Below are 26,657 nucleotides of genomic sequence, written 5' to 3' on the forward strand. Positions count from 1 at the left end.
GTATGTCCTACTCCCTCAATGGTGCCTAGTATGTTGCAGGCATTCAACCAGTGCTGGTCAGCGAATGACTGAAAGGTCTCTTAGACCCGCCCAGCTGCTCTGCAGCCTTTCTGGCACTAAGACCCTTTCACGCTGAAGAACTCTGGGCCCCAGTGCCTTCCTGCCACCTGGGAAGGGCACCCTCTTGTGAGCATCCTTTCTCCTTTGCTCTTTCCAGCCAGGTACCTGCTGTGGTAGCTTCTATGCGCACAGCCCCACTAGCGGGGTGACTCCCATTCTGACACTCATCCCCAGTGCGGGCTGAGCTCCAGGCCACTCACCTGAAAGTCCTCCTCATCCAAGATCTCTTTCCTCCACTTGATCAAGAAGGCTGCACACACGTAGAGATGAAAGTGGGAGAACCCTTCTGGTTCAGACTGGGAAGGGAAAAAACTGTTAGGTCTCCAAGCCCTGACAAGGAGCTGGCTCTAGCCCTCTCAGAGCCAATCCTTCTGCAAGGTGGGAAAGCAGAACAGCACCCCTTTAATGGCTGGCTGAGCAGAGGCCTAAAAAGATTTAGCAGAGGCCCTGCCCATGAGGCTAAGGCAGACACAGAGGTAGAAAGGAGGTGGCGGGAACTTCCGAGCAGCTATACTGCACACCCGGCAGGGAGCTGGGTGCCTCAGGGACAGCCTGGCATGGAGAGGGCGGGGGTCTCCTCATACCTGGTATGTGTCCCACAGGCGGATGGTGCAGCGAAGGGGAAGCTCCCGCATAAGCAGGTTGTTCATCCAACGAAAGGCAAACTGTAGGTATTCGACCTCGTACCTCCGGAAGTGATTATGTACCTGCTCTGAAACAGAAAGTGTCATTGGCCCCCCGAGAGTAACCTAGGGGACTGGACCCTGAAAGAGTCACATGAGCCAAAAAGGTGCTTTCCATTTCTTTTCAGCCACTCTCCCTGGAGAAGCCAGACACAGAGGGGCCAAACCGGCATCTGACCATCCTTTACGCTTGACTCCACCACCTCGCAGCAACAGTGCATGGTTACTACTCAGCCCTGCATGTGGTAGAACTATTTGAACACCCCACAGTGATATTCTAGGCACCTTTCTTCCTTCACATGGCTGCTCGAGCCATACAGCAGGAGACATAAGGCTCACTTGCCTGCTTGACCTTGTTACTCATCAGAGAAGAAGCCAGAATGGAAAAGAACGGTGCGGGTCACCTTGGCCATCCTCCCACCAGTGAGGATTCCTCTTCAGCATCCCTGACAGATGGCAGCCAGCAGGGACTTAAACCGCCAGTGAAGGAGGTTCACCGACTCCACTCAAGGGCAGCCTCACCCACTGATGTATTAAGTGATTCACCAGAAAGTGTCTCGTCGACACTAGCAGACACTAGCTCCCTCCCCACTCCCACCCCTTGGTATTGGTGTAGTATTCTGGAGCAACACAAACAAACCTGACCCCTGTTCAACACGACAGCCCCTCAAATACTGCTTGACAGGATTAAAAAAAAAAAATCACTACCCTCTTCAGTTTCCTAACCTATAAATGTAGATAATCATCCATACCTCAGAAAGTTTGGGGGAGAATAAAAGGAGAAAATAAAAGTGCTTACAATAGCACCTGCATGGGGCAAATACTTAATACAATTTTTGAAAGAGTAACTATCAACGATGGTTATTTCTGGGGAGTAGAATTTAAGGAAGGGGGAGGATTTTTACGTTTTATCCTGTGTTTTTCTCAAGTGTCTAAATTTTTGTAATGATTAAGTATTACTTCTATAACTCAAAGCATAAAGATATATACATTTAAAAATCCACCATCCTAAAGTACTGTGCCTGTATTTTTCAGGTATTTTTGAGGGCTGGAAAAAGGAAAAAAAAAAGGACAGGCCAGACAGTGGCAAAAACCACAGCTCAGACCCTCTGGAACCTGGCCCTTGTCAGACAGCTTAGCACAGGCCCTGTACCAGGAGGGATGCAAGAGAGCTGGATGTGGGCCCCATCATGGAGCTAACAGTTGGGCCAGGGCAATAAGGCAAAGAGGCTAAAAGTATCCCACATACGATGCACAGGATAAAAATAGTAAATAATCAAACATGCTGGGAAGACTGAAATCCTAAGTCATAAAAGGAAGCTGGAGTGAGTGGAACAAATCAGGGAAGGTTTTCATGGAAAGAGAACCTGGGAAAGGAGAAAGATATACAATCTCTATACTGGGGAAGGGAATGCTTTGGTGAAGCAGAAAAATCCATGACAGAAAACCAGACAATGGGACTTAACAGTTGTGTAGTAATTGGTGGAATTAATTGGTGCTAGAGATTCCTCTTAACAGAAGACCTCGCTGTCAGACCTCTACGTGACAGTAATTCCGACTTCTCTCCCTGGGCCTCAGTTTCCTCATCGGTCAACAGCAGGGCTTTCCGAGTTGCCTTCAGTTCTAACACTCCATGATTCCAGGCCAGAGCCAAGGACTTACTGTAGGGCTCCTGTTCCTCAGAGACATTCTGCTTCAGGAAGCCACGACTCATATTCCCCACCCAGACAGGTCACAGGGAGCTATGGGACGTCCTGCTGGGGTATCAGTCAGACCTGGGGACCCGGCATGGAGCCCAGGAGTCCTGAGTCACATCACAGCATGAAGGACAAGGTCAGACTACAGACTTGACGCTGAAAGCAATGGAGAGCACGGGAGGTTTCAGAGCAAAAGAGGGACATGACCAGAACAGTGCTTTGGAAAGATGCAGGTGTGTGATAGATGGTGTGGAAGAGCAAAGAGTATGGAGGAGGCAAGTCCTTCTAGGAGGAAGTTGCAAAATCCCAAGCAAGGCTGGACCAGAGCTGTGGCTATGGACATCGAGAAGAAAGAGTGAATTTGAGGAGAGATGCTGAAGGAGGACTGACAGAACTCAGTGGTAGAAAACTAAGGAGAGAAAAGAACTTGACATAACTGCAGAGTTCTCACCTCGCCTTCCGGTTGAGATGCGGAAGGATGCCAGTGCCGCCAACAGCACAGAGTGAATTGAAAAGGGCCGTGGCTTGGAAGGGGGCTGAGGAGGCGGCCCACAAGCATAACTGGCTTGTGTCAGAATCACACTGTGCTACTGCTAGAGAATTCTTCCTCTGAACCTACCATCAATCCGACTGACAAGCTCTTCTAGTGCCTTGACCTTCTTCTGGATCCCTGGTTGTGCAAAGGTGTAGTTATCCTGCAAACAACATAGGACTCAGGATGAACAGGGGTACCAAACAGTCGTGCCACCATCCCTCAAATTCACTGAAATACATTTATAAAACACAAGCTGTTTTTCCGAGGCTGGTGCCAGTGTTATGCGGAACAAAGGAATCTCACAGAACAGCAGAGTGTGAGGAAAGCCTAAGAGAGCCCTGTGCTGTGGAGGCAAACCGCATGGCCCGGGAGCACAGAAGAAAGGAGGGGCACCGTCTGATGACAAAGGCAGGGCAACACGGAGACTTCCTTAGGCTCCAGGGGACACTAGACCATTGCCTTTTGAAAGCTGTAAAGCTAATGAACGAGGTAAAGATGGATGGACCAAAAAGGAGAGGAGCCATGCTGGGTGGGGGGGCCCTGTCTGATGCAGAAGAGCAACAAGGAACCCAAAGGGCTTCAGGGAGCCCCAACCCAGGTGTCCCACAAGGGCAGAACCACTCACCTGTATCCCATCCAGCAGTTTGCTCATGCACCAAAAGCTGTCGGCTTCTATGCTTCGCAGCATGTCCTGAGACAAATTGGTCACATCAAAGTTCTCCACGTCCTCTTCTGTAAAACAAAAGGTGAAGAAAGTCCAGAGGTCTTCTCCAAAAAATGGAGAGAGAAAGACAGAGTCTAGTATCTTCAACGGGGTCCTTAAGGCCAGGAGAGAGCCAGGCTAATGCGATGCCAAGGAACAGGGGCCTGCCCTCCCCGTCCCCTTGTCAGGTGGGCAAACGTGTCCCAGGAAGGCTCTTGAGGATCTCCTTACGACGCTGAACAGGCCATTTCTCACAGCAGTTTTGCTGGGGCCAACACATCTTCCTCTTCCACTGCATTTGTTCATTTAGTTTGAGGGAAAAAATACTTCAGGCCTCCTGTTCAAAGAGCTATATCCAGGGGCTTCCTTGGTGGCGCAGTGGTTAAGAGTTCACCTGCCAATGCAGGGGACACAGGTTCGAGCCCTGGTCCGGGAAGATCCCACATGCCGCGGAGCAACTAAGCCCGTGCGCCACAACTACTGAGCCTGTGCTCTAGAGCCCGTGAGCCACAACTACTGAGCCCGCGTGCCACAACTACTGAAGCCCGTGCACCTAGAGCCTGTGCTCCGCAACAAGAGAAGCCACCGCAATGAGAAGCCCGCGCACCGCAACGAAGAGTAGCCCCCGCTCGCCGCAACCAGAGAAAAGGCCGTGCACAGCAACAAAGACCCAACGCAGCCAAAAATAAAATAAAAATAAATAAATTTTTAAAAAGAGCTATATCCAGCCCCCTGGAGATGGTCTGGAAAAATTCCTTGATTTCAGAAATTCACTGAACTGTCTAGCACACTCACACTTACAGGTAGTGAGAAAAGGTGGGATCAGGTAGCCCCCATAGTTCATTTTAAAGATGGAATCCTCCAGTTCTGACAAGGCAGACCCATGGCCTCACCACTCAGAAGTGAAGATGAGTGTGTGAAGGAAGATGGCCCAAACCCGTGAAAGCTCCCAGGATTTAATCTCACCAATCTGGTAGTTATCAAGATGGGTTCTGCAAAACCTCAATCCTACAGGATACTCAAGAAAAAAGGTTCCACAGACAAATATGGTTGAGAAATGCTGCATTATATATCCTCATCTTGGAGATTCACGAAGATCATAGCACACAAAAGGATTTGAGAAGTTATTAGACATTCTGCATTAAGTAAATCTCCTTAACCTTGCTTATCCAGCATTTCCCCAGCTTCTTTAGCCATGGGACCTCTTTTAAAGAGGATCGCCTATTAGCCTCTCATGGAAATCCCACACTAAGTGACAAGAGTGAGAGGTTGTCTATCTGGTCTGAGATACAAGCGGGGAGAACATAACAGTCTTCTAGAAGAAGGAAGAGGCCATGTGATGTTTCCTTCCTGCCAGAGAGAGGTGGACAAGACAGGCCACCTCAACCTACAGGCCCCTGCATGCCTGTCACAGGCCACACATGGAAATGTTCAGGCCCTTGAGTTCTGTGCCAAACGCAGCTTATCTCCTTGGAGCCCTGTTTTGAAAACAGGGTGTTCATTGCAGTCCCTGGTGCTGCAGAGAGACACGGGCATATGATGAAATGTATTCTCTTTCATTTATGAGAATTATTGCTCTATTTAGACCTACATCTGGACCTTCTTGGGGAAATGTGTCACAACTCTCAGATTCTCATCCTGTATAAACAGCGTTTTTCTAATGGACATCAAGGGCTGTAAAAACCCTTTTGGGGAGGGCGGGGTGCTTTGACAGAAAAGCTATGACCCTGGGAACAGTGTAAAAGTCCATAGTTAATACAAGTAAAGTGTCAACAACAGTGCCTGGCACACAGTAGGCACGATATAGTTTATTTTAGATGAAGTTTACTAGGAATTTGTAATGACACGGGAAAGCATGTCACAGCATTGAGGGAAAGGAGTAAAGTACAAAATTATTTATGGTTTACTCTCAACTACTGCGCATACAATATTTATGTGTTTATATAATCACAGAGGAAAGACAAAACAGATCACAAAGGTTTACAGTGTTTATTCCCAAGGTGGTAGGGGTAACGAATTTTTATTTTCTTTAAGCCTTACTATTCAAAATTTCTACAATAAACATAATTTTTATAGTCAGGAAAAAATGCACATGATTTTAGAAGAAAGGGGCTACCATTGACTACATCTGCCTTTCACCACCAAAAAAGAACAAACAAGATTTTGTAAAACAACACTGAGCCTGAAGAAATGAAGACTTCAGATAATATATAAAGGTCCGTTTGAGAAACCACGTAAAAAAAAATCCTTCCAGAAAATACCATCTTTCTATTTTTCTAACTTAAACACTTACTATATAGTGGGGGCTTGTGTGTGGGGGTGGGGGTGGGAGGTGGCCATATATATACTATTAATTTAATTAAGTGATACTGGGCTCTAAGACCCAGCTCAGAATCTTCCTTTTTCTTGTTGCTTCATCTTACATTTCTAAGATCCTTCCGTGTTGCAGTACAGACCTCTAGTTCACTGCCCCACACAGAGCACCACCCCTTTACATATCCGTTCCCCCCATGGATGGATACCCAGGTGCCTCCAACTCCCACTACCGCGAACAATGGCCAGAGGAACCATATGAGAACCACTCTGGGCCACAGGTTCAAGTGACCTAACCTCAGCTACCACCAGACCACTCTCCAGGACCAGACCCCCAGCAGTGCGCTAGGGAAGCATGTGTTCTTTTTAGTGAGCGAGACTGATCACACCAACCGTCCAAGGCAGTAGTTTCCCTCTTTATGAAAATAGGGTTGTGGAACTTCCCTGGTGGTGCAGTGGTTAAGAATCCGCCTGCCATTGCAGGGGTCAGGGTTCGATCCCTGGTCCGGGAAGATTCCACATGCTGTGGAGCAACTAAGCCCGTGCGCCACAACTACTGAGCCTGCGCTCTAGAGCCTGTGAGCCACAACTACTGAGCCCATGAGCCACAACTACTGAGCCCGCATGCCACAACTACTGAAGCCCGCGCGCCTAGGGCCCGTGCTCCGCAACAAGAGAAGCCACTGCAATGAGAAGCTCGTGCACTGCAACGAAGAGTAGCCCCCGCTCGCCGCAACTAGGGAAAGCCCGCGTGCAGCAATGAAGACCCAACGCAGCCAAAAATAAAAAAATAATAAATTTATTAAAGAAAAAGAAAATAGGGTTGTAAGAAAAAAATGAAACCCACAAGGAAGGCTCAAGATAAAACCACTCCCACTATTCATACACGTTTCCCAAAAGAAAATCCAGAGTGCCACAATAATTTGAAGGGTCTTTTCCTACCTGGGCATTCTACCACTCCAGAACATTGCAGTGGGAATGTCACTGGGAATGGAAAGCACACACAGCAGAGTAACAAGGGAGAAAGAGCCTGGGTCCCCAAGTAGACTGGGGAGCACAGCTGCCACATCAGCCCTGGTGACCTGTGGCTTTTCTGTCAGACAGACGAGCACGTGGCTAAGGGCACAGACTCTGGAGCCAGACTGTGTGGCTCAAATCCTGGCTCTGTCACTCACGAGCTATGTGGCTTTAGGCAAGTGACTTTACCTTCCGTGCCTCAAAGCCTCATCTGTTAAGGTGGTAATATCCTACTAGTGTCAATGCACATTGTAAGGGTTAAACAAATCAATACACGAAAAGTGCTAACAGTGTCTGCCATAAAATAAGCATTATGCAAATGTTAGCTAGTATTATTGTTATTATATGAGGAACAAATAAACTTCTACCTTGTTTAAGCCACTGTTATTTTAGATCTCTGTTATTCACAGCCAAACCTAACCTAATTCCAAACGTACCTAAAAAATAAAAGTCAATTTTCAAAGCTTTCCATTTCCACCTTCTGGTCTCAAGGAAGAAAACTGAACATGAGGTTTAAGTTGGTAAGATACAGCTCTCAGTAACTGTGCCAGTTCCAAACCTTTAGCTGTCCAGGGGGAAAAGGGACCAGACAGGATGCTGAACCCTCTCTTGGGGCCTCGAATTGGGGGTTGTTGTTTCCCCATGTTCTGCCCTTACGCCTGGCCTGCCCGTTAGCCCATGGCTTTCACAGTCAGTGGGAGAGCTCACCAGCATTTCAGAGAGTGGGAGGAGAGTTTAGTTTTAGTGTTCTGGCTGCTGGGAGGATAAAATTCACACATTCAGTCAAAAACTGTCAGCTGAGTGCACCATCAAAAAGCAGCAGAGAAAGGGAGGCCCAAATGCTCTCTGAAGGGCTTCATTCAGCATAAACAGTCTGTTCAGAAGGATCATTAAACGTCCCACTTGAGAAAATCCAACATATAATTGAAGCTGGAACGGGAAACCATGCCAGCAACACAGTCTCCAACGAGGGCAGCGTCTCTGGTTGTCATTATGCAGCATTCAGCAGCCAGGACTCAGATTGGAGGGAGTGAGATTTTAAGGGATATTTTATGGCTGTTTTAAGAGGCAAAGCATCCAAAAAGAGGAAACCCAAAAGCTCTTTATAAAAATCAAATTGCCCATTCCAGGCTTGACAAGAACATGCTGTCAAGCCCGGCATTATTAGCTGAGAAAATGTACCACCTGAGTGGTAGCCCCAGTCAAGTATTTATTTTTCTGAGAACTCCAGATCTCGGGCCTAAAATCAGCCTCACCTATGCCTCAAACACTCCCCTACAGCTTCGGGAAGAACCGCTTTTGCTTAAACTGACAAGAGTTAACTTGTCCATTAACTGCTTTAGGCGTTTCCCAGGAACCATCTGTGATCGCAGGGCAATTTCTGTATTTTGTGATCTGCTGGGTCAGAATTAATCAGCCCAACTGGCAGGCATGAGAGGATTCAAGGCATCAGACTACAGACAGCCCTTCTATTTTCCAAAGCCTCTGGCTTACCGGATTCCTGTCTTTTTTTTTTTTTTAAACTGGACTCATAAGAATACCTTACATAATATTTTCTGATCACAAAAGTAAACTGATTGAGAAAAGGAAAAAAAAACCTTTTCAGCTATACATTTAAAGAACTTCATAAAATAGGAGTTAAATATTTCATCCAGAAAAACACAGTTTTGGGCTTCCCTGGTGGCGCAGTGGTTAAGAATCTGCCTGCCAATGCAGGGGACACGGGTTCGAGCCCTGGTCCTGGAAGATCTCACATGCCGTGAAGCAATTAAGCCTGTGTGCCACAGCTACTGAGCCTGCGTTCTAGAGCCCGTGAGCCACAACTACTGAGCCTACACGCCACAACTACTGAAGCCCGTGCGCCTAGAGCCCGTGCTCCCCAACAGGAGAAGCCACTGCAATGAGAAGCCCGTGCACCACCACGAAGAGTAGCCCCCACTCACCGCAACTAGAAGAAAGCCTGTGCAGCAGCGAAGACCCAACGCAGCCAAAAATAAAAAGTTAAAAAAATATATATATATTAAAAAAAAAAGAAAAAGAAACACAGTTTTAAGAAAAGTGTCAAGGAATTCATCTGATCACCTGTATGTACTAATTTTTAAGTGGTTCAAGTGCTATAGAAACTTATTGTTGGGTGTTATTCATCTGGTATTTTCAGGCAAGTATTTGATAGCAGCAGCTGAGACAAGGCCACCACAGCTGAGCATGGACAATGTAGAGGGGCCTCGGGACTTCCCTGGTGGTGCAGTGGTTAAGAATCCACCTGCCAATGCAGGGGACGTGGGTTCGATCGCTGGTCCAGGAAGATGCCACATGCCGTGGAGCAACTAAGCCCATGCGCCACAACTACTGAGCCTGCACTCTAGAGCCTGCTAGCCACAACTACTGAGGCCCACGTGCTTAGAGCCCATGCTCCGCAACAAGAGAAGCCACCGCAATGAGAAGCCCACGCACAGCAAAGAAGAGTAGCCCCCGCTCGCCGCCAACTAGAGAAAGCCCGCGCAGCAGCGAAGACCCAACGCAGCCAAATAAATAAATAAATAAATATTAAAAAAAAAAAATAGAGGGGCCCCTCGGCTAAACCCAGAAAAGTCAAACCACCTGACAAAGAAAGGGCAGTGAGGACAGGGAGGAGGTTAGAGGAAAGACTTCTTCTGAGGTTCCTAAAGAGCAGAGACCCATGCGGGGCCTTTCTGCTTCATGAGGACCATGTTCCAGATTGAGTGAGAGGAGACGTGCTGTTTCCAAGACACAGAGAAACAGCTGACCATGGAGCCCTTCCCGACACCATGCCTGTCAATCAGGGCAGTGACTAAAAGGTAAATATTAATTCAAAATGATCTCTGGCTGTCCACTACTCAGCGTGGGGCAGCCTGGCTAAAATTAATTTTAAAAACCAACATATCACTAAACCGTTTCTACTTTCCTGAGGCTCCTGGATTATTATTATTATTTTTTTTTGGATTACTTTCATTTAACAAACACAAGTGGCTGTTGGCTATGACCTCAGATTACATGAACCTGAACTACATGAGTATTCAGGTTATGGGGGCAGGGAGGGGCCAGATCCAGCACACATTTCACCTTCTAGGACCTGCCCAAAGACCACCCACAGAGCCAGGCAGCATGTCACCAAGACACTGTGTATGTGAACAGGCTCTAGGGAGTCCAAGGTCCCCAGTGCCAATGTCAGCTGCCCAGAGGCTCCTCATCTAGGCTCAAACATCTTGACTATGTTGGCTACCTCAATTTCTCCTCTGTTATAATTTCTCATTTTTTGGGGGGTCAGATGAGAGAGAGAGCAAGTGGGCATGCACGTGTCACTTGGTTTACCACCAGGGAGAGAGCAGGCCGGGTCCTACAGTGCGGGAGATGACAAGCTACAACTCGCCCTGGGAGAGCTTACCTCCTACAGGGGAGAAAATCCAGCACTGGACATCCCACCAAATGCTCACACTGCTCTCAACTGTCCGCTGAAAGCAGCTCAGCTCAGCTCAGCATTCTGACTGGGCGTCCCCACATACGTGTCTGTTGCTGGAAAGAGTCTCATATGTCTCAACTATCACACATGAGGCTGCTGCATCTATGAAGACGGGGCCAGGAGGCACCTTGAAGAAAGGGGTAAAGTCCCAAACAGGGTGAGTGCTAAAAATTTAGCATCGGTCTCACTCCCAGTGCCCTCCAAACCAGTAGCATGAAAATGCAAAGTGGAATATCCTTACTCTATGATTCAATTTATATAAAGTTTAGAGACAGGCAAAACTAATCGAGGTGTTAGAAGTCAATAAAATAGTTACCCTTGTTGGGGTGAGGGGAGGGGCTAGAAGGGAACACAAGGGGACTTCTGCAGTGCTGGAAATGTTCCACTTGGGTGCTGGTTATTTAGGGGAAATTTATTGAGCTGTGCATGTAATGACATATATACTTTAAAAAGTGTATGTTATACTTCAATAGGAAGTTTACATTTTAAAAGGAAAAAAAGGAACGTCCTCTTAAGACAGTGAAAGACTACGCAAGTCTGTCCAGTTTCAGCTTTGGCCTCCACACCTTGCCAGGCGGGGAGGAACAGGAGCGGCAGGGCAGAGTCGGGTGTGAGATGCACAATGAAGCCTCCCAGGATCTAAGAGCACGGAGCTGGAGTATAATCCACAGCAGCCCAGGAGCAAGACACGGCAGCAGGGGCCATGGTACCTGGGCATGTGGGGAGTTATTAACAACAACTCCTTTCCTCTGAAAATCTGAGTGTTAACTACCAAAAATTAACTGCATGGCTCACCTCCTCTCCTCCTTCAGGACTTTGCTCAGACATCGTCTTCTCAGTGTGACCCCGGCTCACTACCCTGATTGAAACCTGCTCCTGTTCCCACTCTTGCCAACAGGGCACAACTGTGTCCTTCTTTCCTCCTTTGTTCTCCTGCATAGCACTTATCGCAGTCAAGGTAACAAATACCTTACTTATTTTTTTTTTAATTTTTTTTTTTTTAATTCATATACACTTGTAATGTAGGAATCTTCTGATTTTTTTTTTTAATTTATTTATTTATGGTTGTGTTGGGTCTTCGTTTCTGTGCGAGGGCTTCCTCTAGTTGTGGCGAGCGGGGGCCACTCCTCATCGCTGTGCGCGGGCCTCTCACTATCGCGGCCTCTCTTGTTGCGGAGCACAGGCTCCAGACGCGCAGGCTCAGTAATTGTGGCGCACGGGCTTAGCTGCTCCGCGGCATGTGGGATCTTCCCGGACCAGGGCTCGAACCCGTGTCCCCTGCCTTGGCAGGCGGATTCTCAACCACTGCGCCACCAGGAAAGCCCTATTTTTCTATTTATTGTCAGTTTCTGCTGATCAGAATTTACGCTCAGCGGAAGGGATTTAGTTTTACATATAACTTACCTACATTAGACTACACATAAGCGCACGGTTCTGTTTTGACACATGTATACATCTGTGTAAAAAAGTGCCCCAGTCCAAATAGAGAACGTTTCCATCACCCTATAAAGTCTCTTCTTGCCTCTTCCCAATCAATCTCCCACCAAGAGTCGACCATCATTCTGATTTCTATCACTGTAGATTATTTATGAACTCCATTTAAATGGAATCATACAATGTGTACTTTTTCGGTATCTGGCTTCTTTTGTTCAACATAATGGTTTTTGAGATGATTTCTTCCATGTTCTTGCTTTTATCAGTAGTTCATTCTTTTTTATGGCTGAGTACTATTCCACTGTGTGACCATCCATTCTCCTCTTAACAGATATTTGGGTTGTTTCCAATTTTTGTCTATATTAATAGAGTTGTTATGAATATTCCTATGCAGCCTTTGAGGGACTATACGCTTTCATCTTCCTTGTATAAATACCTAGAAGTGAAAGGCAGGGATTTTCGTCCACTTTGTTTACGGTTGTATCCCCAGTGCCTAGAGCAGTGCCTGGCACGGTGTAGTTCTCAATAAGTATTTGCTGAATGAGTGATAGAACTCCATCTCCATCGCTTACAAGAGAGAGAACTTTTGACTATCTCAGCACAGTAGCAGAATACGGTAATTCACTGCCCTCCAGTGGCCAAGCCCAGCAAAGCTGCACTATTTCCTGAATATCTAGCAACGTTACGAAATTTTCATTCTTTCATTCATCTAGACATGTATGGAATGCCTATTTTGGACATCAAAATAAAAGCACTGGGAATATAAAGATGTTTAAAATAGTCTCTGGCCTCAAAGAATCATACAGTCTGGTGGGAGAGGGTAGGAGGGAAACACACAATAATTGGTGTGGTAAAGTCCTACAAAGGGGAAATGCACAGGGTTATGGAAAGAGTACCACTTGGGTGGTGGGGGCAGGCAAGAAGTCTCAGGGCAGGCTTCCAGGAAGAAGGGGTGTCTTAAAGGATGCACAAGGATTAGCCCAGGGGATAAAGAGGTGGTACAGGACAAGGCTTTAGATTAAAACTGTCAGTTTTGGATTTCTGAGTTTAAGAGGTGAGGCAGGAAGTAGAGCACACAGGGCCTTGCACAAGCTAGAGAATCTGAACTTTTTTTTTTTTTTTAGCTGTGCTGCGTGGCTTGCAGGATCTCAGTTCCCCGACGAGGGATTGAACCCGAGCCATGGCAGTGAAAGCCCAGAATCCTAACCACTAGGGCACGAGGGAACTCCTGAGAATGTGGACATTTTAACTGTAGGTGATGGGATGCTAGTGAAAGGTTTTAAGCAAAGGAACTGCACCGACAAGTCTGTGTTTAAATGGTGTGAAAGATGGGAAGAAGGGGATAAAAACCAGAGATGGGAAAACACACTTGGCCATTTCAGCAATCCAGGGCTAAGCTAGGGTAGTCATAGGAGGAATAGAGAGGGAAGCAGATTCAAGAAATATTTAGGACATGAAATCATCAGAGCTCTGTAACCGATTGGATATGCAAGAATGAGAAAAAAGAATTACGAACAAGTCTTAGCATTTCTGACTTAAGTGACAGGAAATGCTGGCAACTGAGAGAAAAGGGTGGTTGGGTATGGAGAGGAGTTAGTCAAACACTGCGTCTGAGGAGCCTAGGGATAGCAAAGATTGTCACTATCCATAAATAACTATAACCCACTCTTCCTTGGGGAAAGGACTCGTAAGGGTACTGGCCACCTGGGATACAGACTATGTTTTCCAGGCTCACTTGCAGATGGGAATGGCCATAAGACTAAGTTCAGACAAGAGAGATTCAAAACCAAGTGTCATGTACTTGGGAAGTGTCCTTCAACAGAAGGAGTATGCCTTTCTTCCTTTCCCCCTCCATACTGGCTGGAATATAGATGTGATGGCTAGAGCACAAGCAGCTATCTTGGATCATGAGTACAAAAACACATGCTGAGAACGGTAGGACAACAGAGGGAGGAGGCTGGATCCCTGATACCCCGGAGCCCCAGACTACTTACCTCCTGACTTTTAATGTGAGAGAAGTAAGATTTTCTCTCTTGCTTAAGGTATTGGTTCCCTGTCAGTGCAGACAAGCTAATCCTAACTGGTCATTTATGACATATCTGAGTGTAAATGTCACGCAGGGAACGTGAGTCAGAGGTATGGGAAAGACTTCCCTTCTGGGAGTTCTACTGCTGTCATGCTTTTAAGTAAACCTGAAATGAAAATCCTGCTGTACTACTTCATGCAGAGGAAAAGGGGGAGAGTTATTTGACAGTGTTTCATTTTGTAATGAAAGAAATCACCAGGCACCACTCTTCTTTTGAAAACAGGACATGTCATGAGCCCCACTTTTCTATACGACTTCCTCATTTGCATCACTTAAACAGTTGCTGTTACACAGCTTAATTTGGTGATGGCCACATCATCAATTACATTTGACCTTAATATGTTCCAAGCTAGATCAATAATGTCATCTAAGTCCATTAGGTTTTGGAGATGAGAGTCTAAAGGCATTCCACCATCTCAGGGGTCACAGTCCAGAGACTCTATCTCCCCAGGGGTGACCCTCCAGCATTGTCACCTCTGGACCCAGACATAGCTGGTTTATCCACAGAGGACCCACTTCTATGTGAGCAGCTGGTTTCAGCAGATAAAGAGGCTACTGGGGGGCTAAGCCAGCTACAGAAAAATCCTCTAGCAACTCAGAGGGGAGTCACTGGTTCTCCCCATTTTCAACTATTTTACAACAAACATGACACAAAGCATGAAGCCAGCTCAGGTACCAATTTATAAAAGTAATAAAGAACAGATAGGGGAGGAGATAGGAGAGAGGGCAAACAACGTCCTGGTGGCATGTGGATCCCACAGCTCTACTAGGACACGTCCTCCACGCTACAGCTCAGTAAGATGGGGCGGTGGGCTAAGGCTGCCTGATGATACCTGCCTGGGATGATGAGGGCAACTGCCTGGCCTGTTCCATGGGTGAAGGATACCTGAGGCCTCCTCCTGTGGTAGGGAGAGTCATATCAGAGAGGTCATAACAACACAACTTTCACAGTAGCTGCCTTACTAGGATATGGCACTATTAGAGAAGGGAAGAAAAGCAGCATTATTACTCAGACAAGAGAACTATTCTTGAAGGCCACAAACAATGTTGAATCTATGTTCAGGAAAGGCCTTGAGGCTGGAGGGAAGTCTGTATGCCTTGTTTCTTTGAAGCTTAATTTATACCCAGCAACCGATGAACATACAAATAAAATGTGGTATATTCATACAATGGAATATTTATTTGACCATAAAAAGGAATGACCATTTTTATGAAATTTCCAGAAAAGGCAAATCCATAGATACAGAGAGTAGATTAATGGTTGCCTAGGAATAGAGGGGGTGCAGGGGCTTGGGAGTGATGGCTAAGGGGTACAGGGTTTCTTTTTGGGCTGATGAAAATATTCTAAAATTGACTGTGCTGATGGTTACACAGCTCTATAAATATACTAAAAACCATTGAATTGTACACTTTAAATGGGTGAATTGTATGGTATACGAATGCCATCTCAACAAAGCTGCTATCAAAAAAAGAAAAAAATACCCCACCAAACTAATTTGTAAATTTACTGCAGCACTTCCAATAAAAATTCAAAAGGGTTCCCTACATCCTGAATTTGGCAAGTTGATTCTAAAGTTCACCTGGAAGAAGAGCCAAGACAATTTTTACAAAAGGATGATGAAAGAGACTGGCCCTGAAATAATAATAAAACACACTACAAAGGTCAAAAATCCAAGCTGTTGGTACATGCATAGAAATGGAGATAAATGGAACAGAAATAAGTAAACCATATAAATAAAGAAATTTATATTATATTATGAAGAGGGATTTCACATGAGTGAAGAAAGGATGTACTATTTATAAACAGTGTTGAAAAAATGAACTATCCAGTTGGAACAGTAACTTTAAATCTCAACCCCCACTGTACAGGAAAATAAATTACTAATGGAATTTAAAAAGCTAAATGTAAAATCAAAACCACAAGCATATTAGAAGAAAACATGGAAGAATATTCTTATAATATTGGGGTGGGGAAAGACTTCCTAAGCAATATACTGAATCTAAAAACCATAAAGGAGGAGATATTTCCTTCATGTCCTTCTCACACTTTGCAATGACTTGTTTAATTTTCTGTGAACCTTTTAACCCCTGCACTAGATGGGAGGCTCCATAAGGGCAGGGCCCACATCTGTTATCTTAGTCACTCTATCCTCTGGCATATAGGAGGAGCTCAATAAATACCTGTCGAATGGACAGATTTGACCACATAAAAATTAGGAAGTGCTACATAAGGAGACACAGTAAACAAAGTTGAAAAGACAAATGATGGTCTGGGAGAAAAAAAAAAAGAATTAGCTTGAACTATATAAAATTCCCATGGAGGGATGTGTCAAAAATGGTTGAATAGAGATTAACCAAGATGGCGGAGTAGAAGGACGTGCTCTCACTCCCTCTTGCGAGAGCACCAGAATCACAACTGGCTGCTGGACAGTCATTGACAGGAAGACCCTGGACTTCACCAAGGAGGATACCCCACGTCCAAGCACAGAGGAGAAGCCACAGTGAGACGGTAGGAGGGCCGCAATCAGAGTAAAATCAAATCCCATAACTGCTGGGTGGGTGACTCACAGACTGGCGAAAACTTATACCACAGAAGTCCACCCACTGGAGTGAAGGTTCTGAGCCCCACGTCAGGCTTCCCAACCTGGGGGTCTGGCAACGGGAGGAGGAATTCCTAGAGAATCAGACTTTGAAGTCTAGTGGGAATTGATTGCAGGACTTTGACAGGACTGGGGGAAACAGAGACCCCACTCTTGGAGGGCACACACAAAGTAATGTGTGCATCGGGACCCAGGGGAAGGAGCAGTGACCCTGGGGGAGACTGAACCAGACCTACCTGCTGGTGTTGGGGGGTCTCCTGCAGAGGCGGGTGGTGGCTCTGTTTCACCGTGGGGATAAGGACACTGGCAGCAGAGGTTCTGGGAAGTTCTCCTTGGCGTGAGCCCTCCCAGAGTCTGCCATTAACCCCATCAAAGAGCACGGGTAGGCTCCAGTGTTGGGTTGCCTCAGGCAAAACAACCAACAGGGAGGGAACCCAGCCCCACCCATCAACAGTCAAGTGGATTAAGGTTTTACTGAGCTCTGACCACCACAGCAACAGGGAGGGAACCCAGCCCCACCCATCAACAGTAAAGTGGATTAAGGTTTTACTGAGCTCTGACCGCCACAGCAACAGTCAGCTCTACCCTCCACCAGAGCCTCCCATCAAGCCTCTTAGATAGCCTCAACCACCAGAGGGCAGACAGCAGAAGCAAGAAAAACTACAATCCTGCAGCCTGTGGACCAAAAACCACAGTTACAGAAAGATAGACAAGATGAAAAGGCAGAGGGCTATGTACCAGATGAAAGAACAAGAAAAAAACCCAGAAAAACAACTAAATGAAGTGGAGATAGGCAACCTTCCAGAAAAAGAATTCAGAATAATGAGAGTGAAGATGATCCAGGACCTCGGAATAAGAATGGAGGCAAAGATTGAGAAGATGCAAGACATGATTAACAAAGACCTAGAAGAATTAAAGAACAAACAAACAGAGATGACCAATACAATAACTGAAATGAAAACTACACTAGAAGGAATCAATAGCAGAATAACTGAGGCAGAAGAACGGATAAGTGACCTGGAAGACAGAATGGTGGAATTCACTGCTGCGGAACAGACTAAAGAAAAAAGAATGAGAAGAAATTAAGACAGCCTAAGAGACCTCTGGGACAACATTAAACGCAACAACATTCGCATTATAGGGGTCCCAGAAGGAGAAGAGAGAGAGAAAGGACCAGAGAAAATATTTGAAGAGATTATAGTCGAAAACTTCCCTAACATGGGAAAGGAAATAGCCACCCAAGTCCAGGAAGCGCAGAGAGTCCCATACAGAATAAACCCAAGGAGAAACACGCCGAGACACATAGTAATCAAAGTGGCAAAAATTAAAGACAAAGAAAAATTATTGAAAGCAGCAAGGGAAAAACGACAAATAACATACAAGGGAACTCCCATAAGGTTAACAGCTGATTTCTCAGCAGAAACTCTGCAAGCCAGAAGGGAGTGGCATGATATACTTAAAGTGATGAAAGGGAAGAACCTACAACCAAGATTACTCTACCCGGCAAGGATCTCATTTAGATTTGATGGAGAAATCAAAAGCTTTACAGACAAGCAAAAGCTAAGAGAATTCAGCACCACCAAACCAGCTCTACAACAAATGCTAAAGGAACTTCTCTAAGTGGGAAACACAAGAGAAGAAAAGGACCTACAAAAACAAACCCAAAACAATTAAGAAAATGGTCATAGGAACATACATATCGATAATTACCTTAAACGTGAATGGATTAAATGCCCCAACCAAAAGACATAGACTGGCTGAATGGATACAAAAACAAGACCCATATATATGCTGTCTACAAGAGACCCACTTTAGACCTAGGGACACATACAGACTGAAAGTGAGGGGATGGAAAACGATATTCCATGCAAATGGAAATCAAAAGAAAGCTGGAGTAGCTATACTCATATCAGATAAAATAGACTTTAAAATAAAGAATGTTACAAGAGACAAGGAAGGACACTACATAATGATCCAGGGATCAATCCAAGAAGAAGATATAACAATTATAAATATATATGCACCCAACATAGGAGCACCTCAATACATAAGGCAACTGCTAACAGCTATAAAAGAGGAAATCAACAGTAACACAATCATAGTGGGGGACTTTAACACCTCACTTACACCAATGGACAGATCATCCAAAATGAAAATAAATAAGGAAACAGAAGCTTTAAATGACACAATAGACCAGAGAGATTTAATTGATATATATAGGACATTCCATCCAAAAACAGCAGATTACACGTTCTTCTCAAGTGCACACGGAACATTCTCCAGGATAGATCACATCTTGGGTCACAAATCAAGCCTCAGTAAATTTAAGAAAATTGAAATCATATCAAGCATCTTTTCTGACCACAACGCTATGAGATTAGAAATGAATTACAGGGAAAAAAACGTAAAAAAGACAAACACATGGAGGCTAAACAATACGTTACTAAATAACCAAGAGATCACTGAAGAAATCAAAGAGGAAATAAAAAAATACCTAGAGACAAATGACAATGAAAACACGACGACCCAAAACCTATGGGATGCAGCAAAAGCAGTTCTAAGAGGGAAGTTTATAGCTATACAAGCCTACCTAAAGAAACAAGAAAAATCTGAAGTAAACAATCTAACCTTACACCTAAAGAAACTAGAGAAAGAAGAACAAACAAAACCCAAAGTTAGCAGAAGGAAAGAAATCATAAAGATCAGAGCAGAAATAAATGAAATAGAAACAAAGAAAACAATAGCAAAGATCAATAAAACTAAAAGTTGGTTCTTTGAGAAGATAAAATTGATAAGCCATTAGCCAGACTCATCAAGAAAAAGAGGGAGAGGACTCAATTCAATAAAATCAGAAATGAAAAAGGAGAAGTTACAACAGACACCGCAGAAATACAAAGCATCCTAAGAGACTACTACAAGCAACTTTACGCCAATAAAATGGACAACCTGGAAGAAATGGACAAATTCTTAGAAAAGTATAACCTTCCAAGACTGAACCAGGAAGAAACAGAAAATATGAACAGACCAATCACAAGTAATGAAATTGAAACTGTGATTAAAAATCTTCCAACAAACAAAAGTCCAGGACCAGATGGCTTCACAGGTGAATTCTATCAAACATTTAGAGAAGAGCTAACACCCATCCTTCTCAAACTCTTCCAAAAAATTGCAGAGGAAGGAACACTCCCAAACTCATTCTATGAGGCCACCATCACCCTGATACCAAAACCAGATAAAGACACTACAAAAAAAAGAAAATTACAGACCAATATCACTGATGAATATAGATGCAAAAATCCTCACAAAATACTAGCAAACAGAATCCAACAACACATTAAAAGGATCATACACCACGATCAAGTGGGATTTATCCCAGGGATGCAAGGATTCTTCAATATACGCAAATCAATCAATGTGATACACCATATTAACAAATTGAAGAATAAAAACCATATGATCATCTCAATAGATGCAGAAACAGCTTTTGACAAAATTCAACACCCATTTCTGATAAAAACTCTCCAGAAAGTGGGCATAGAGGGAACCTACCTCAACATAATAAAGGCCATATATGACAAACCCACAGCAAACATCATTCTCAATGGTGAAAAACTGAAAGCATTTCCTCTAAGATCAGGAACGAGACAAGGATGTCCACTCTCACCACTATTATTCAACATAGTTCTGGAAGTCCTAGCCACGGCAATCAGAGAAGAAAAAGAAATAAAAGGAATACAAATTGGAAAAGAAGAAGTAAAACTGTCACTGTTTGTGGATGACATGATATTATACATAGAGAATCCTAAAACTGCCACCAGAAAACTGCTAGAGCTAATTAATGAATATGGTAAAGTTGCAGGATACAAAATTAATGCACAGAAATCTCTTGCATTCCTATACACTAATGATGAAAAATCTGAAAGAGAAATTAAGGAAACACTCCCATTTACCATTGCAACAAAAAGAATAAAATACCTAGGAATAAACCTACCTAGGGAGACAAAAGACCTGTATGCAGAAAACTATAAGACACTGATGAAAGAAATTAAAGATGATACCAACAGATGGAGAGATATACCATGTTCTTGGATTGGAAGAATCAATATTGTGAAAATGAGTATACTACCCAAAGCAATATACAGATTCAATGCAATCCCTATCAAATTACCAATGGCATTTTTTACGGAGCTAGAACAAATCATCTTAAAATTTGTATGGAGTCACAAAACACCCCGAATAGCCAAAGCAGTCTTGAGGGAAAAAAATGGAGCTGGAGGAATCAGACTCCCTGACTTCAGACTCTACTACAAAGCTACAGTAATCAAGACAATATGGTACTAGCACAAAAACAGAAACATAGATCAATGGAACAAGATAGAAAGCCCAGAGATTAACTCACACACCTATGGTCAACTAATCTATGACAAAGGAGGCAAAGATATACAATGGAGAAAAGACAGTCTCTTCAATAAGTGGTGCTGGGAAAACTGGACAGCTACATGTAAAAGAATGAAATTAGAATACTCCCTAACACCATACACAAAAATAAACTCAAAATGGATTAGAGACCTAAATGTAAGACTGGACACTATAAAACTCTTAGAGGAAAACATAGGAAGAACACTCTTTGACATAAATCACAGCAAGATCTTTTTTGATCCACCTCCTAGAGTAATGGAAATAAAAACAAAAATAAACAAATGGGACCTAATGAAACTTCAAAGCTTTTGCACAGCAAAGGAAACCATAAAAAAGACGAAAAGACAACCCTCAGAATGGGAGAAAATATTTGCAAACGAATCAACGGACAAAGGATTAATCTCCAAAATATATAAACAGCTCATTCAGCTCAATATTAAAGAAACAAACACCCCAATCCAAAAATGGGCAGAAGACCTAAATAGACATTTCTCCAAAGAAGACATACAGACGGCCACGAAGCACATGAAAAGATGCTCAACATCACTAATTATTAGAGAAATGCAAATCAAAACTACAATGAGGTATCACCTCACTCCTGTTAGAATGGGCATCATCAGAAAATCTACAAACAACAAATGCTGGAGAGGGTGTGGAGAAAAGGGAACCCTCTTGCACTGTTGGTGGGAATGTAAATTGATACAGCCACTATGGAGAACAATATGGAGGTTCCTTAAAAAACTAAAAATAGAATTACCATATGACCCAGCAATCCCACTACTGGGCATATACCCAGAGAAAACCGTAATTCAAAAAGACACATGTACCCGAATGTTCATTGCAGCACTATTTACAATAGCCAGGTCATGGAAGCAACCTAAATGCCCATCAACAGACGAATGGATAAAGAAGATGTGGTACATATATACAATGGAATATTACTCAGCCATAAAAAGGAACGAAATTGAGTCATTTGTTGAGACGTGGATGGATCTAGAGACTGTCATACAGAGTGAAGTAAGTCAGAAGGAGAAAAACAAATATCGTATATTAATGCATGTATGTGGAACCTAGAAAAATGGTACAGATGAGCCGGTTTGCAGGGCAGAAGTTGAGACACAGATGTAGAGAATGGACATATGGACACCAAGGGGGGAAAACTGCGGTGGGGTGGGGATGGTGGTGTGCTGAATTGGGCGATTGGGATTGACATGTATACACTGATGTGTATAAAATTGATGCCTAATAAGAACCTGCAGTATAAAAAAAACAAACAAAACAACTAATACTAAACTTTCATTGGGTTATGTGTATGGAAATATGTTAATATAAATGTTTCAGACACTACATGAAATTTCTAAAAATCTTATATTTGTATTTGTATGGAAATATGTATGGAAATATGTTAATATAAATGTTTCAGACATTACATGAAATTTCTAAAAATCTTATATGTTCTGGTATAATGTTATAAGTAATAATCCTAGTTATTACTTTACAATGTATATCTCAGAAATAACTAATTTTCTTGTCAACTGCATTATTATGAACTTTCATCAAATCTTTAACCGTGGTCATTTTTAAGTCTTTTGTCATTTACAGACAGTTCTGGGTATACTCTGATGATTTTGCAAATATGTTCCTATAAAAGGGTTACATCTTCAAGAAATTCATGGAAAAGACTCTGACAAGTACAGGTTTCTGGTAACTGACTGTACTGCTGAACTGAATGAATAAGCATTTTCAGAACTCTAATGAAAAACTGATGAACTCATAAAAGTGCTAACAAAAGATCAAGATGAAAAAAAAATTAATTACATGGGACTGAGTGAACTGATGAGGATGAGTATAATTTTTGTGACTTTCTGTCTGAATTAAAAAAAAAAAAAAATCCCACAAGGACTCAGAGGCAAAGAATATACAAATCAATTTTCACTGCAAAGTAAAGGAGCTGTTACAGTGGAGGATTACTGGACTGAATGTCAATATTATGACATAGTATGAGTGTGTTTCATGTTTGGTAATTGCAATCGTTGCTTTTGTTGTGGTCATCCATGTACAGTGCTTGGTGTCAGTCTATTTATCTCTTGTAAAAATAAAATACAGTGTGTGTGTGTGAAAAAAAAAAATGGTTGAATATTAGCAATTTCATGTGGTTTGACCTCATATTTTTAACACATAGCAGATGAAAAATGAATATATCTAATCCACATAAAGCTCTTACAAAACAAGACCAACAGTCCAATAGAAAAAACTGGATAGGACTTCCCTGGTGGCGCAATGGTTAAAAATCCACCTGCCAATGCAGGGGACACGGGTTTGATCCCTGGTCTGGGAAGACCCCACATGCCACAGAGCGACTAAGCCCGTGCATCACAACTACTGAGCCTGCACTCTAGAGCCCGCAAGCCACAACTACTGAGCCCACGTGCCACAACTACCGAAGCCCACACGCCCTAGAGTCCACGCACGGCAAGTGCTGAGCCCGTGTGCTGCAACTACTGAAGCCAGGGCACCTAGAACCCGTGCTCCTCAACAAGAGAAGCCACCGCAATGAGAAGCCCGCACATCGCAACGAAGAGTAGCCCCCGCTCGCCGCAACTAGAGAAAGCCCGTGCGCAGCAACAAAGACCCAACGAAGCCAAAAATAAATAAATAAATAAATAAATAAATAAAGTTATTTTTTTAAAAACTGGATAAAAGAATTTTTTTTTCTGGGGCTTCCCTGGTGGTGCAGTGGTTGAGAATCTGCCTGCCAATGCAGGGGACATGGGTTTGAGCCCTGGTCTGGGAAGATCCCACATGCCGCGGAGCAACTAGGCCCGTGAGCCACAACTACTGAGCCTGCGCGTCTGGAGCCTGTGCTCTGCAACAAGAGAGGCCGTGAGAGTGAGAGACCCGTGCACCACGATGAAGAGTGGCCCCCACTTGCCGCAACTAGAGAAAGCCCTCGCACAGAAACGAAGACCCAACACAGTCATAAATAAATAAATAAATAAAGATAAAAATTTTTTTTCTTTTTTTTTTCTTTTTTTAAGCCTACAGCACCCGGTATTCCCAGGCGGTCTCCCATCCAGGTACTAACCAGGCCTGACCCTGCTTAGCTTCCGAGATCAGATGAGATCAGACACGTTCAGGGTGGTATGGCCATAGACTGGATAAAAGATTTGAACAAGCAGATGACAAAAGAAACAAATGCTAATACACAAAAGAAAAGATAAACCACCTCACTGATGAGCAAGTGGAAATAAAAATTGAAACACAAACCATGGTTTATTTGCCAAATTGGTGAAACACAGTTAGACTAAAATACCCAGTTTTGCTAAGGATGTGAAGAGTGCACCCAAACATTAGTGGTTGGAGTATAAACTGCTGTAAACCTTTTTGCAGTGTAATTTTGGAGTGGTACCTATTTGGCATGCTTTTAGGACTAGTAATTTCCGTTCTATGGGCTCTCTTTCAGGGAAACGTGTATTTTAACACAAATGTATAAGAAAATATGTACAAGGATATTCATTGAAGTGTTCTTTATAATAGCTAAAAATTGTAGATTATTTAAATGTCCTATTATAAAAGAATTGTTTACTCAACTATAGTAAAGTTTGATGAAAGCAAATATAATTGCTGAAAACGATGAAGTAGATCCATATGACCAAACTTGGAAAGCTGGCCAGATATTTGTGAATGAAAACAAGCAAGATAGAGAAAAGTATGGATAAGTTTGATCCCAGTTTTCTGAATACAACAAAGAAAAATAATATATGCAGCTCTATCCGCACACAGGAAAAGGACTGGAAAAATACACACCAAGAGGTCAACGGTAGTTATCTCTGGTGATGGGGGGGTAGGGGTGAGGTAATAACAATTCTATACTGTTTTTATTTTTTTAAATAAATTTATTTATTTATTTGTTTATTTTTGGCTGCGTTGGGTCTTTGTTGCTGTGCGCAGGCTTTCTCTAGTTGCGGCGAACGAGGGCTGCTCTTTGCTGTGATGTGTGGGCTTCTCATTGCAGTGGCTTCTCTTTATTGCAGAGCACAGGCTCTAGGCACACAGGCTTCAGTAGTTGTGGCATGCGGGCTCAGGAGTTGTGGCTCACGGGCTCTAGAGCGCAGGCTCAGTAGTTGTGGCACACAGGCTTAGTTGCTCCGCAGCATGTGGGATCTTCCCAGACCAGGGCTCGAACCCGTGTCCCCTGCATTGGCAGGCGGATTCTTAACCACTGCGCCACCAGGGAAGTCCTTGATTTTTTTTAAATGAGTATGTACCTCTATTTTTTTTTTTTATTTATTTATGGCTGTGTTGGGCCTTCGTTTCTTTTCTTTTTTTTTTTTTTAATAAATTTTATTTATTTATTTATTTATTTTTGGCTACATTGGGTCTTTGTTGCTGCACGCAGGCTTTCTCTAGTTGCGGCGAGCGGGGGCTACTCTTCCTTGCGGTGCGCAGGCTTCTCATTGTGGTGGCTTCTCTTGTTGTGGAGCACGGGCTCTAGGCACGCGGGCTTCAGTAGTTGTGGCACGCAGGCTCAGTAGTTGTGGCTCGTGGGCTCTAGAGCGCAGGCTCAGTAGTTGTGGCGCACGGGCTTAGTTGCTCCGCGGCATGTGGGATCTTCCCGGACCAGGGCTCGAACCCGTGTCCCCTGCATTGGCAGGCAGATTCTTAACCACTGCGCCACCAGGGAAGTCCTGGGCCTTCGTTTCTGTGCGAGGGCTTTCTCTAGTTGCGGCGAGCGGGGGCCGCTCTTCATCGCTGTGCGCGGGCCTCTCACTGTCGTGGCCTCTCTTGTTGCAGAGCACACGCTCCAGACGCGCAGGCTCAGTAGTTGTGGCTCACGCGCCTAGTTGCTCCGCGGCATGTGGGATCTTCCCAGACCAGGGCTCGAACCCGTGTCCCCTGCATCAGCAGGCAGACTCTTAACCACTGCGCCACCAGGGAAGTCCTTGATTTTTTTAAATGAGTATGTACCTCTATTGTATTTTTGTTTGTTTGTTTGTTTTTGTTTTAAGAAAAGGAGCAGTAAGAAATGTGCTGCCTGCTTTGGAGCAGGGAATGGAGAAGAGGGAGCCACTAGATAGATCTAAGTTGAGATACCACCAATTCTTATAAAGAGCACAGGTATTTAGGTCAAAAGACCTAGGTTTGAGTTTGGGAGCTCATTTAAAATAGGTTGATACATCTACCTTAAAGAGATATTGGGGGCTACTAAATGAAATCAGGTAAGTCAAAGTACTTTGCAAACGGTAAAGTGCTTTAAAAAATCAGGGTCATATTACTGGTTGGCCTGGCAAGTCCTAGTTTGAAAACTGGAAAAATAAGGGCTAAAGGTACAAACTCCTAAGGAAAAGAGAGATGGATGGGAACTGATAGATTAAGAGAGACTTAAGAGACATATCAACCAATTAGTAGAATGTGTGGACCTGATTTGAACCCTGATTCAAACAAACTGTTAAATATATGTACGGGAATCAAGAAAATTTGAATGGTGTTGTATATTAGATTATATTAAGGAGCTATTATAACTTTTTAGATGTAATAATTGCATTACAGCTGTGAGTTTCTTTAATCA

General features: G+C 43.7%; 1 protein-coding gene and 1 non-coding gene across 2 annotated transcripts in view; both read right to left on the bottom strand.

Annotated features, from left to right (window-relative positions):
* TBC1D22B (TBC1 domain family member 22B) overlaps positions 1-26,657 on the bottom strand; it is a 71,956-nt gene that overhangs the window by 12,349 nt on the left and 32,950 nt on the right. The window contains exons 9-12 of the mRNA XM_059937475.1: positions 3,661-3,767; positions 3,120-3,195; positions 705-832; positions 321-416 (exon numbers count right to left, since the gene is read on the bottom strand). Coding sequence (XP_059793458.1) covers positions 321-416; positions 705-832; positions 3,120-3,195; positions 3,661-3,767 — 407 coding nt within the window. The remainder of the gene's footprint in view (positions 1-320; positions 417-704; positions 833-3,119; positions 3,196-3,660; positions 3,768-26,657) is intronic.
* Positions 24,125-24,243, bottom strand: LOC132375460 (5S ribosomal RNA). The gene has a single exon (XR_009506010.1). It is a non-coding gene; the product is annotated as a 5S ribosomal RNA (ribosomal RNA).

Source organism: Balaenoptera ricei, chromosome 11 (assembly GCF_028023285.1).
Source record: "Balaenoptera ricei isolate mBalRic1 chromosome 11, mBalRic1.hap2, whole genome shotgun sequence".
Classification (NCBI taxonomy): domain Eukaryota; kingdom Metazoa; phylum Chordata; class Mammalia; order Artiodactyla; family Balaenopteridae; genus Balaenoptera; species Balaenoptera ricei.